The sequence below is a fragment of the Sapajus apella genome, unplaced genomic scaffold, assembly GCF_009761245.1.
Source record: "Sapajus apella isolate SASKATOON/1434 unplaced genomic scaffold, GSC_monkey_1.0 scaffold43, whole genome shotgun sequence".
Lineage (NCBI taxonomy): Eukaryota > Metazoa > Chordata > Mammalia > Primates > Cebidae > Sapajus > Sapajus apella.
Genome location: NW_022436983.1, coordinates 20,344,241 through 20,356,978, shown reverse-complemented (window position 1 = coordinate 20,356,978; position 12,738 = coordinate 20,344,241). Strand labels below are relative to the sequence as shown.

General features: G+C 59.6%; 1 protein-coding gene across 8 annotated transcripts; it reads left to right on the top strand.

Annotated features, from left to right (window-relative positions):
- The first annotated feature begins 213 nt into the window (after nt 1-213).
- Nucleotides 214-12,318, top strand: MAP3K6 (mitogen-activated protein kinase kinase kinase 6). Of its 8 annotated transcripts, none has more exons than XR_004275900.1 (29): nt 214-1,476; nt 2,808-2,947; nt 3,047-3,070; nt 3,334-3,524; nt 3,643-3,811; nt 4,189-4,295; nt 4,728-4,898; nt 4,996-5,108; nt 5,498-5,657; nt 5,881-6,043; nt 6,121-6,228; nt 6,353-6,402; nt 6,497-6,592; nt 6,740-6,827; nt 6,910-7,043; nt 7,330-7,457; nt 7,705-7,841; nt 8,175-8,280; nt 8,833-8,990; nt 9,088-9,280; nt 9,379-9,514; nt 9,815-9,971; nt 10,116-10,295; nt 10,582-10,687; nt 10,953-11,097; nt 11,187-11,299; nt 11,414-11,467; nt 11,751-11,827; nt 12,029-12,317. XR_004275900.1 is itself a non-coding variant. In XM_032301001.1 (29 exons), the coding sequence occupies exons 1-29, from the start codon at nt 1,137-1,139 to the stop codon at nt 12,229-12,231; spliced, it is 4,023 nt and encodes a 1,340-aa protein (XP_032156892.1). In that variant the 5' UTR covers nt 215-1,136; the 3' UTR covers nt 12,232-12,317. The 8 variants fall into 8 exon arrangements, 6 of the variants coding, with proteins under 6 accessions (XP_032156892.1, XP_032156895.1, XP_032156896.1 ...); XR_004275901.1 differs by having other exon boundaries at nt 12,072-12,163; XM_032301001.1 differs by having other exon boundaries at nt 215-1,476; nt 11,414-11,586; nt 12,072-12,317.
- Nucleotides 12,319-12,738: the final 420 nt, after the last annotated feature.

Below are 12,738 nucleotides of genomic sequence, written 5' to 3'. Positions count from 1 at the left end.
AGAAGTTCAAGACCAGCCTGACCAACTGGGTGAAACCCCATCTCTACTAAAAATACAAAAAACATTAGCCGGGCATGGTGGCGCATGTAATCTCAGCTACTTGGGAGGCTGAGGCAAGAGAATTGCTTGAACTCAGGAGGCAGAGGTTGCAGGGAGCTGAGAGGGCACCACTGCACTCCAGCCTGGGCAACAGAGCAAGACTCCATCTCAAAATAAAATAAAATATGTTTACAGTGGGAAGTGCTTCTCAGAGCCTATGGTCACTTTCTGGATGGAAGTCAAAGGTCAGCGGGGCTCCACAGCAGGTTGGGTCCTAGGGAAAGCAGCCTCCTAAGCAACAGTAAAGGCTCAGATGCCAAGTCCCACTCCAGGTCTGAAGGCTTTTGGGCAAGCGGCCTGGGGTGAAGGTTTCCCCCATCCCAGTCCCTCCCTGCCTGCACTCACTGGGCTCTGGGGGACATACATTCAGGTGCTCTGCGCACCCTGAAGTCTCTAGAGAGCCATTCATTCAACAGCTTCCTGCAGGGCAGGGCCTGAGGATCAAACCTTTTCCCTAGCTCTGGCTTTGTCACACATTTTATTCTCGCTGGTTCGAGCAGTCCACAGTCTTCGGGGTGCTTGGGGGCACGAGGCTGTTCCGGAAGCGGCCAGTTTCCGAAGTTCTGGCAGGAGAGAAGGGAGGGGAGAGGCTGTCTCCGGCCGCTAGGGAGCGGCGCTGCCCCAGGGCCGAGGGTGGAGCTTTCCGGGTAGGCCGGGAAAGGGCTGGGCTCAGCCTGCATGTGAAGGCAGGACAGCCTTGGCGGCCGTTCCCTTGAGTCCAGGTGGCGGGCACCTCCGGGCCGATTCCCAGGATCCCCCAAGTGGCTCTGAGCTGCCGCTCACCGGATGTCCCAGATTCTGGCACCCAATTCCCGATTTCAGAACCTCAGGACCTTGCCAAGTCCGAGCTCGGATTTCTCCCTGGACTTTAGATTGTTGGAACGGGACGTCGGGCTGGATTCTGGATCCCCAGATCCCGTAGGAGATTCTCTGATCTCGACCGGATTCCGGATCCCAAGATTCCCGATCCGCCGGCCCAGGCTCCTGCCCCGCCCCGGGTTCCCAGTGCGCCACGCCCCGCGCCTGAGCGCCCCCGCATGGCGGGGCCGTGCCCCCGGTCCGGGGCAGAGCGCGCCGGCAGCTGCTGGCAGGACCCTCTGGCCGAGGCGCTGAGCCGGGGCCGGCCGCTCGCTACGCCCCCAGGCCGGGGCTGCGCGCGGAGCCGGCCGCTCAGCGTGGTCTACGTGCTAACCCGGGAGCCGCAGCCCGGGCTGGAGCCTCGGGAGGGAACCGAGGCGGAGCCGCTGCCCCTGCGCTGCTTGCGCGAGGCTTGCGCGCAGCTTCCCGGGCCGCGGCCGCCACCGCAGCTGCTTAGCCTGCCCTTCGGGACGCTGGCGCTAGGCGACACCGCGGCGCTGGACGCCTTCTACAACGCGGGTGAGTGCGCTGGGGGCGGGGCCGGATCCGGGCGGGGCCTAAAGTCCTGGGAAGGGACTAAACCGGGCAATACGGCTCAAGGGAGGGGCCGAGAAGGGTATCTGGTCTAAGTGACTTAGAAAGTGAGCTAAAGCTGAAGGGCTTGAGACAGGGCAGTGAAAAAAGTGGGATTTAGGGGACGTGGGGCGCGGCCGGGCTCGGGACGAGACAGGGATCCAGGCGCGGCTCCTGGGTTTGGAGTTGGGGCTTAGGCACCCTTCAGTCGGGGCAGTGCCCAGCGAGCTAGGCAAGGACGGGGCGGGGCTTTGGAATCCTGGGGCGGGGCAGGGCGGGGAGCTGCGCGGAGCTGCAGTGTCTCAGGGGTGGGGTTGGAGAACTCAGCCTCAGGAGGATGTCACGCGGATCTCTTGAAGACAATTCCTGGGAGAGGAGCTTGGACCTAGGGAAAGGGGCTGTACCAGGGAGGCTGGAGTTCAGGAGTCCTAGCATACTACTTCCGAGAATCGGACTGGGAAGGCAAAAAGAGAAGCGAAGAGACCCAATGAGACTGGACACCCGGCGAGGGAGATTAAGTAGCGTCAGAGGCCAAGAAAGAATGGGCGGGGCAAATGGGCGGAGAAGGATAGGCCAGGGGCGGGGCCAGATGGAGGCTATTCCCTCGTGGGTCACTCCTCCCTCCCCCCAGCCCGGATGCTCCGCCCCCGTACTTACTTGCCAGTTCAAGAGTTCGGGAGCTGTGCTTTCTGGATGTCCATGAAATCGCATCCTAAAATGAAGGCTGACCCGACCACTCGGGCAGAAAGACACAATTATCGATAGACACAAATCGCATACATGTTGACTCATGCAGGCCCTAGCAGACGCTGTCACACAAATGCAGTCAGACATAGTAAGCTATACATGTCACAGATACACACATACATACATGTAGGCACAGAGTTGTCTATGCACACTGATGGTAGCCTCTTTCAAGAGATTGTGTTGAAGACCTAGGGGAGAGGACTTCTATGTTTGCACAACTCCTGCCTCCCAAATGGCCTGGAACAGACTGAACCTGCCCACAGCCTCCCCTCCCCCATGCCAGGTGCTCACAGGCTCTGAACCGTGGCCTGAGGGTCTCAGCCCCGTGAGCCCAACCCCTCTCCTGCAACACCACAGAGATCAGTTCTGTGAAAGTACCAGGGGATCCTAAAAAGGGCCAAATGAGGCCCAGAGCAGAACCAGACCCTACTGGAGTCCCACAGCAAGATAGGCTGAGCCAGGATGGACCCTGTCTCCTTCCCCAACGAGCTGGGCTTCAGGGATCAGTGCCACCCACTCTGTGCTTGCAGATGTGGTGGTGCTGGAGGTGAGCAGCTCGCTGACACAGCCCTCCCTGTTCTACCACCTTGGTGTGCGTGAGAGCTTCAGCATGACCAACAACGTGCTGCTGTGCTCCCAGGCGGACCTCCCTGACCTGCAGGCCCTGCGGGTAGGTGGCGGGTAGGTGGCCTGGGACTGGTGGGGGCAGGCACAGGGCTGGGGTGGGGCCCACGCAGAACACCAGTATCTGACTGTCTGCCTCCTGCAGGAGGATGTTTTCCAGAAGAACTCGGTGAGCAGAATCCACCTCTCACTCGAAAGTGCCCTTTGACTTCCACTATGATCTTTGACCTCCACTAATCTTCCTGGCCTCCTCAGTCACCTAACGCCCCCTGACATCCATGTGTTCCTCTGTTTCCTGCTGCCTCCTTTCATGACGGTGCCCCTTTCCTGCGATTCCAACTCCCACTGGTGCTGACCTTTGACGCTCTCACTCCCCTTGTCTAGCCTTGTGCTGACCTCTGACCTCACTGATTCCTGCCTCCCTCCCACCAGGACTGCGTTGGCAGCTACACACTGATCCCCTATGTGGTGACGGCCACTGGTCGGGTGCTGTGTGGCGATGCAGGCCTTCTTCGGGGCCTGGCTGATGGGCTGGTACAGGCTGGAGTGGGCACCGAGGCCCTGCTCACTCCCCTGGTGAGCCGGCTTGCCCGCCTGCTGGAGGCCACACCCACAGACTCTTGGTAATGAGGGCCCCCAGGGACGGTGTCCCAGGAGGGGGCTGGTGAGGGTACAGAGGGCTGGGGCTGAAGTGCAGGCCCCACCATTCTCTCTCCCTGCCTCCCCTGCCCCGGGCATCAGTGGCTATTTCCGGGAGACCATTCGGCGGGACATCCGGCAGGCACGGGAGCGGTTCAGTGGTCCGCAGCTGCGGCAGGAGCTGGCTCGCCTGCAGCGGAGACTGGACAGCGTGGAGCTGCTGAGCCCCGACATCGTCATGAACTTGCTGCTCTCCTACCGCGATGTGCAGGTGTGTGGCATTCAGAGAGGCAGTAGAGCAGCCAGCATTTGAAGTCAGACAGACCCAGGTTCAGCTCCTGGCTGTGCCACTTGCTCCCTGGTGGCTTTGGGCAAATATCAAACATCTCTGAGTGTGGGCTTCCTTATCTGTAACAGAGGATAAGCATGTAAGCATGTTGCTGCCTCTCGGGGCAGTTGTGGGTTCGGAACGCCCAGCATGGGGCATACAGTAGGTTCTCCCTGTGAGGTGTGATGTCCACTGGGCCTGAGGGAGGTGTGCAGAGGATGGTGGGTGGGTGGGATGCCAGGGGTGGGACAGGACCCTGGCTCAAGGTTCCTCGGGGCCTGGGGGCCCATGATGCCAGTGCTTGCCATTCTCTGATGCAGGACTATTCGGCCATCATTGAGCTGGTGGAGACACTGCAGGCCTTGCCCACCTGTGATGTGGCCGCACAGCATAACGTCTGCTTTCACTATACTTTTGCCCTCAACCGGTGAGTGGCAGAGCAGGGGTTAGGTCACAGACACATAAAGGTTTCTGAAACCTGGGTCTCTGCTTTGCAAAGCCATTGCTGTCTGGGATCACTGCTGTTTGGGGAATTTGCTGACCAGGGTCCCTGATGTCAATAGGTCCCTGTTGTTCTGAGTTACTGCTGCCTGGGTGGGGGTAGGGGAGGTGGTGCTGCCCGTGGTATGGTCACAGCTGTCTAAGATCACTGCTCCTTAGAGTCACTGAATCTAAGACTTCACTTCCATCTGAGGTCACTACCCCTAGAGAGGTCAGTGCTGGCCAGGGTCACTGTCATTTTGAGGTCATTAGTGTCAGGCCCCTGGAAGGGTCCCTGTTGTTCAGTGTCTAGAGGTCCCTGTAGAGAGTAGGCCAGGGCCATCAGGGAGGGCCTGAGCCCATCTTTTCTTTTCCCTAGGAGGAACAGGCCTGGGGACCGGGCGAAGGCACTGGCCGTGCTGCTGCCGCTGGTACAGCTTGAGGGCTCCGTGGCACCCGATCTGTACTGCATGTGTGGCCGTATCTACAAGGACATGTTCTTCAGCTCGGGCTTCCAGGATGCTGGGCACCGGGAGCAGGCCTATCACTGGTAAGGAGCACAGTGAGTGGCCGGTGGGCTGAGCTGTGAGATGAGGGATGGTGCTATGGACATGGGTCCAGCCCTGTGCCCCCTGCCCCCACCTCAGGTATCGCAAGGCTTTTGACGTTGAGCCCAGCCTCCACTCAGGCATTAATGCAGCTGTGCTCCTCATTGCTGCTGGGCAGTACTTTGAGGATTCAAACGAGCTCCGGCTAATAGGTGAGCACAGATCCTGGCCTTGTCTCCTCACCCACAGGGGTTCAGAGGGGCCTGGGAAGAGGGCAGGGAGAGCGCACACTGGGCAAGAGCCAGGATGAGTTCATCCATTTTGGACTATCTTGCCCATACCCACACCTGGGTCCTAATGCCTGTCCTGGGCCCTCAGGAGCCCTCAAACCCAAAACTGTTCCCAAACTCACACCTGTGTGTTTCTTACGTCCCAGTTTCCACATATACCCGTGCCTGAGCTCCTGTCCCCACCCGAGGTCTTGCCATACCTAACAATTTACTCATATCTATGTTCATGTCCACACTCAGGCCCACAGAAACGGTGGGCCTCTCTCAGCCCTGTACCCACACTCACTGGAGCCCATGCCCCTCTCCCCCAGGCATGAAGCTGGGCTGCCTGCTGGCCCGCAAAGGCTGCGTGGAGAAGATGCAGTATTACTGGGATGTGGGTTTCTACCTGGGAGCCCAGATCCTCGCCAATGACCCCACCCAGGTGGTGCTGGCTGCAGAGCAGCTGTATAAGCTCAATGCCCCCATATGGTAGGTGCCCCCCTCTGCATTCTTGACCTGACCTGGGCTGTCAGCTCCTGCACCTATGTCTGTTGGCATGCTAGCCTGAACCCAGAGCCAATGACCTGGCTACTTTTAGACCAGTGCCTGTGGCACCCCATGCTAACGCTCTGGCTATATTCAGGCCAGATTCCTCTGCCCGGCAGTGCTGGTTGGTGCCTGGGCTGAACTGAGGATACGGCTTTGCATGCAGGTACCTGGTGTCTGTGATGGAAACCTTCCTGCTGTACCAGCACTTCAGACCCACGCCAGAGCCCCCTGCAGGGCCACCCCGCCGTGCCCACTTTTGGCTCCACTTCTTGCTACAGTCCTGCCAGCCATTCAAGACAGCCTCTCCCCAGGGCGACCAGTGCTTGGTGAGGCCTGTGGGGGTGGTGGACCTGGGAAAGGGGCGGACCCCTTCTGACCAACCCCTCTCCCCCGCTGCCTACAGGTGCTGGTCCTGGAGATGAACAAGGTGCTGCTGCCTGCGAAGCTCAAGGTTCAGGGTACTGACCCCGTGAGCACAGTGACCCTGAGCCTGCTGGAGCCGCAGACGCAGGTGCAGTTGCTGCTGAGGCCCCTCACTCTCCTCTGTGGGCACCTCTTCTGTGGAGTATTTCTCCCATCCTCAGACTTCTCTCCTGTCCCCAGCACCCCGAATCACACCCTATTTCTTCTTGCAGGAACTTCCCTCCAGCTGGACCTTCCCAGTCACCTCCATATGCGGAGTCAGGTGAGAGGCGGAACCTGGGGCGACTAGAAAGACCAGTAGATGAGGGTCGCTGCCGCCCAGCCTGGCACTCACATGGTTCTTCATCTCTTCCCAGCGCCTCCAAGCGAGATGAGCGCTGCTGCTTCCTCTATGCACTGCCCCCGGCCCAGGACGTCCAGCTGTGCTTCCCCAGCGTAGGGCACTGCCAATGGTGCGCAGCCTTTCGTGGTCGGGGTACTCTGAGGGCCAGGATGACCAGGGGAGTGGGGAGAAAGGAAGGGACGACGTCCCTCCGGTGCTCTGGCTTAGGTGAGGACCAAGAGGCCCCTCCCGCGGGTCTGACCTCCCCCGCCTTCAGGTTCTGCAGCCTGATCCAGACATTGGTGACGAACCCGGATTCCACAGCGCCTGCGGAGGAAGCAGAGGGCGTGGGGGAGGTCTTGGAGGTGAGGACGCAGGACTGGGAGCTCGTGGAGGGCCAGGGGCCACGGGCCCTGCTGAACCCCCATTTCACCCCGCACCCGGCAGTTTGATTATGAATACACGGAGACGGGCGAGAGGCTGGTGCTGGGCAAGGGCACCTATGGAGTGGTGTATGCGGGCCGCGATCGCCACACGAGGGTGCGCATCGCCATCAAGGAGATCCCGGAGCGGGACAGCAGGTGCGTTGAGCGGCCGAGTAGGCGGGGGCACGAGCAGAGCGGCTCCTGTGGGCGGGGTCTAGTGGGCGAGCTTGTAGGAGCTGAGAGCTTGAGCCCTTTGGACTGGGCCCGTGGGCAGAAGAACCAGGACCATGCGATCGGGACTGGGGTCTGGAGGGTCCTGTGGGCAGGGTTGTAAGGGTGGGAAAGGTCGGAGAGGGCTTGTGGGCGGGGCGGGTCCTGGGGGGGGGGGCTGGGCTTCTCTGCCCACATCTGCCCTTTTCCTCTCTCCTTTACCTCCCCCCAGGTTCTCTCAGCCCCTGCATGAAGAGATCGCTCTTCACAAACGCCTGCGCCACAAGAACATCGTGCGCTATCTGGGCTCAGCGAGCCAGGGCGGCTACCTTAAGATCTTCATGGAGGAAGTGCCTGGAGGTACCTGCCCTGTGTGGGATGGGAATGAAACCGAAGTGTGGGGCATGGGACCGAGGCAGGCAAGGGTAGAGAGCCCTAGGGGGAAACGCACTCTAGTGTGTGTGGGTGGTGTAGCCTAGAATTAGCTGAGGAGTGGTGCTTGGTGATGGAGCTGGGGCTACGACATGGGTGTGTTTACGCCTTGAGCAGAGAGATGTGGGCTGGAGCAAGTGGGTGAGAACAATGAACTTGGACTGTCCCCACCCAGGCAGCCTGTCCTCCTTGCTGCGGTCAGTGTGGGGACCCCTGAAGGACAATGAGAGCACCATCAGTTTCTACACCCGCCAGATCCTGCAGGGACTTGGCTACTTGCATGACAACCACATTGTACACAGGGACATCAAGGTAAGCCCTGCCTGGGGCTGACCCGCCCTCATCTGAGGGGGGGGGTCGGGGGAGGGATACATGGTTCCAGACAGAGTTTAGATTAAGTGAGCAGACCTGTTGCAAAGGGTAGGGAATTCATCAGAGCGGCTGCTTAGATAAGGAGGGGAGAAGTTCAGCTCTGAAGCCAAACCAGTTGTCAGCTCCCAGAGGGGCATATAAGTGGGATGGCAAGGGGAGACTGCTGACAGAGAAAGAACCAGGCTGGGCTCTCCAGGAGATGGGATCCCAGAAAGAGGGCCTAGTTCTGCTGTCAGGGACCGGGCCCAGTGTCCACTAATGACTATCAATCAGGGAGACAACGTGCTGATCAACACCTTCAGTGGGCTGCTCAAGATTTCTGACTTTGGCACCTCCAAGCGGCTGGCCGGCATCACGCCTTGCACTGAGACCTTCACAGGTATTGAGGTGTGGGGTGGTGAGTGGGGATGCTGATCTGGGGCAAAAGATCTCTTGGAGCTTTCCAGGGAATGGGGTTTCTCCTAGGCATGGAATTAGAGTCCTAATGAGGAATGAAATCCCGGGTGAGTGATTGGGCCAGGGGTGAGGTGATGGCATTTAGAATTGGAGCTTGGATAACTGATGAAATTGACTTTAGCACTTGAGGAGTGTTGATGTAGGTCAAGGTAGGAGTTGGAGGAAAAGGCAGGTGATGGAATTCAGGGGGAAGATGCAGTCCAGGATGTGTGAGGCAACACTACTCTGGGCAATGGAGTCTGTGACTGTGGTAGAGCCTAGGAAGAATGATGGAAGCCTTGGCAGGTGGTGAAGCCTAGGGTGGTGATGGAACTCAGGATAGATGTTTGATGACCAGGAGGATAGGTGTTGAGGTACGTTTTGGATGGTAGGTTCACTACGGGTGCAGTCAGCCTGAGGATAATGGCATTCCCCTCCCCGCTCCCACCCTACGAGAAAGCCTAGACGGGTATTGTTGCTCCTGCTCCTGTCCTAGGAACTCTGCAGTATATGGCCCCAGAAATCATTGACCAGGGCCCACGTGGGTATGGGAAAGCAGCTGACATCTGGTCATTGGGCTGCACTGTCATCGAGATGGCCACAGGTCGCCCCCCCTTCCACGAGCTAGGGAGCCCACAGGCTGCCATGTTTCAGGTGAGACCCCTCTGGGCCTGGCCCGTGGAGGTGGCATAGGACCAGCCTGGGCCTTGGACACCTCTGAATGTCACCCTCGTTTGCCCTCCCCCTGCAGGTGGGTATGTACAAGGTGCATCCACCAATGCCCAGTTCTCTGTCAGCCGAGGCCCAAGCCTTCCTCCTCCGAACTTTCGAGCCAGACCCCCGCCTCCGAGCCAGCGCCCAGGCGCTGCTGGGGGACCCCTTCCTGCAGCCTGGGAAGAGAAGCCGCAGCCCCAGCTCCCCCCGACATGCTCCACGGCCCTCAGGTGCTTGGGGGTGGCAGGATGGGCATGCTGGTGGTGGAGGAGCTTCGGAGCTGTGAGGGCGAAGGAGGGCCCAGCTGACAGCTCTGTCCTTCCCTCAGATGCCCCTTCCGCCAGTCCCACTCCTTCAGCCGACTCAACCACCCAGTCTCAGACACTCCCGTGCCCTCAGGCACCCTCGCACCCACCCAACCCCCCGAAGCGCTGCCTCAGTTATGGGGGCACCAGCCAGCTCCGGTGAGACCTAGGCTCCTGGGATGGGTTCCCTTTGCCTGGTTTTGCCTTTTTATCCCATCCTACAAAAGCCCTCCTTGGGGGCCTGGGCACCTTGACCACCTGTGAATGTGGCATTTGGTGCCTCCCCATGCCCTGTCCTGGAAACTCTAACTTGGACTTGTGTCCTCTCAGTGCGGGGTTTATCTAGTTCATCCCTGAGAGAAAGGCATAAAAGTAGGAGAGCCAGGATTCAAACCCGGCAGCAGAGGTGGCTGGCCGGTTGCTGCCTGTCTTCAATCAGCCACTCGCCCTTGTGCCCAGGGTGCCCGAGGAGCCTGCGGCCGAGGAGCCTGCGTCTCCGGAGGAGAGTTCAGGGCTGAGCCTGCTGCACCAGGAGAGCAAGCGTCGGGCCATGCTGGCTGCGGTGCTGGAGCAGGAGCTGCCCGCGCTGGCGGAGAAACTGCACCAGGAGCAGGAGGTGGGCGGCCCGCCCTAGCGCCCCCTGGTGGTCGCACAGGGTCAGGACACCTGTTGAGGTCTTCCCCGCACCCCCTGCCATTCCACCTCCGCGGCAGCATCTCTTTTGGCTCGAACAGGCGCTGACAACCCCTCTCTTCCTTCTCAGGGGTCCTGTCTGCGCAGAAATCATGTGGAACAGCTGCTGCGCTGCCTCGGGACACACATTCACACTCCCAACCGTCGGCAGCTGGCCCAGGAGCTGCGGGCGCTGCAAGGACGGCTGCGGGCCCAGGGCCTTGGGCCCACACTTCTGCACGCCCCGCTCTTCGCCTTCCCGGCTGCGGTGAGGGCGCCCTCTGGTAGTTAGGGCTGCCCAGAAACAGATAGTGAGCTCCCCGTGCCTGGGAAGGTGCCAGGGCTTGATGTTCCAAGATTCTCTGTCTCCTCCGTGAAGATCAGGCCTTCAGCAAAAAAACGTCTGCCCAGTCCTAGCTTCCCCGCCCATCCCTAGATCTCAAGCCCACTCTCCCCACCTGCCTTCCGCAGACGACTTTCCAGGCCTTTCCAACTCAAGCCCTGCCTCTAGTTGAGGCTCAGCTGTCTCAGCGGCGCCCTCCCTCCCTCTGCAGGTGAAGCAGATCCTCCGCAGGCGCCAGATCCGCCCACACTGGATGTTCGTGCTGGACTCGCTGCTCAGCCGTGCTGTGCGGGCAGCCCTGGCTGTGCTAGGCCAGGGTAGGAGGGGAGTGTTGCGGGCCTCTTGCCAGTGAGGGTGTGGTGGTTGCTGGGCGCGGTGAACGCCTAATGGGGCCGGTGGGGGCCAGGCGGGACGGGGGCGGGCAGGCGCCGGTGGGGGCGTGACTAAATGGACATCTCCCATACCAGCACCGCCTGGGCCCTGCCCAGAGCCGGGCACCCAACCCCCGCACTCCCTTGCTGGGATCTGGGGGTCCCAAACGGGCTTTATAGCCTTGCCTAAGTTCAGTGCACTGGGCTGCAGAGGTGGAGAAGGAGGTGGTCTCACCGAGGTCAGAGGAGCTGAGTAAAGAAGAGGACTCCCAGCAGAGGCCGCTTCCAGAGGAGCCCGAGCAGGGCCCCCCTCCTCTGATGGTGCAGCTGAGCCTCCTGCGAGCAGAGACTGATCGGTAAAGCCCCTTGGAATCGCTCATAGCCTCTGCCGAGCTTCAATCCACTCCCCAGTCCCCACTCCACTCTACTCTTCTGCCCCCGACAGGCTGCGGGAAGTCCTGGCGAGGAAGGAATGGGAGTACCAGGCCCTGGTGCAGCGGGCTCTGCAGAGGGTGAATGAGGAAGTGGGGACCTGTGCCCTGGCCTCAGAGCCCCCAGGTGATTGGGCGTGGCTGGAGTACACTATTGTGAATGTGAGGCAGCTTCTAGCAGGAGGCACCCTGGGCCTCATCACCTGACTGCTTCTTGACAGCTGCTCTTTCAATGGACCAGGGCCTGGTGCAGTGGCTACAGGAACTGAACGTGGATTCAGGCACCATCCAAATGGTGAGGCAGGGAGTGCTTGGCTGTCCATGACCTCACTGGCCAAAGCCTCCATCTCTGTCCATCTTCCTGCCCTTCTCACTGTGCCCTCTGATACAGAGAATCTCAATACCAGAAGAACACTTAGTATACTCTTCCCATTGTATGGATGAGAAAACTGAGGCCCAGAAGCATGTGATCTGCCTCAGTATTTTAGCAGCAGAGCAGAGCTAGTACCTGGGTCTCTGGACACATCTTTTTGTAATTTCTTCTTTCCCTGTCTCTGCGGGTCTTTGTCCACATCCAGCTGTTGAATCATAGCTTCACTCTCCACGCCCTGCTCACCTATGCCACTCGAGATGACCTCGTCTACACCCGAATCAGGTACATCCTGGGCCCCTCAAGGGTGAATCATGTATGTGGCCTCATGCTGGCCAGCTGCAGGCCTGCCTGGGTTCCTTCCTGGAAACCAAAGGGGCACCTGGGTCCCCTAGGGACAGAGGAGGCACTGGGCAAATAGTGGGTGCCAGAGAGAGTGTCCAGGGCCACCTTCTGGCTGTGCCACATTGAGTCTGCTACCCCCAGGGGAGGGATGGTATGCCGCATCTGGAGGGCCATCTTGGCACAGCGAACAGGATCCACGTCAGTCACCCCAGGACCCCGGGAGGCTGAATGAGGGCATCAGAGGCCAGACAGACCCAAGGATGGATGAATGGAGAGGACAAAGGCAGCTTCTGACACACCAGCCCCAGGACACCTGGGGCGACTGGAGGAAGCCAGGCGAGTAGGGGCCAGGACTGGTCCCAATGAGAGGAGCCAACCACCGGCACCCAAGCACCACCAAAGTGTATTAAACAGAACACTTTTGCACATTTCTGCTGGCAATTTCAGAGGTGTATTTGGGCAGGGGTATCCTGGGAACAGCCCCCTGAGGACTTTTTTTAAAAAAGTTTTTTAGGCTGGGGGCAGTGGCTCCTGCCTGTAATCTCAGCACTTTGGGAGGCTGGGGCAGGCAGATCACAAGGTCAGGAGTTCGAGACCAGCCTGACCAACATGGTGAAACCCTGTCTCTACTAAAAACACAAAAATTAGCTGGCCGTTTGTGGTGCACACCTATAAATCCCAGCTACTCAGGAGGCTGAGGCTGGAGAATTGCTTGAAAATTAGCTGCAGGTGGTGGTGTTACATGCCTGTAGTCCCGGCTACTCAGGAGGCAGAGGTCATCCAGGCTGGTAGTGCAGTGGCATGATTATATTCATGCAGCCTCGAACTTCTGGATTCAAGTGATCCTTCCT

Coding starts and splice junctions, on each gene's coding strand:
- MAP3K6 (XM_032301001.1), top strand. CDS start 1,137: ATGGCGGGGCCGTGCCCCCGGTCCGGGGCAGAGCGCGCCGGCAGCTGC. Junction 4,296..4,727: donor TATACTTTTGCCCTCAACCG/GTGAGTGGCAGA, acceptor TCTTTTCCCTAG/GAGGAACAGGCCTGGGGACC. Junction 11,587..11,750: donor ATCTCAATACCAGAAGAACA/CTTAGTATACTC, acceptor GTCCACATCCAG/CTGTTGAATCATAGCTTCAC.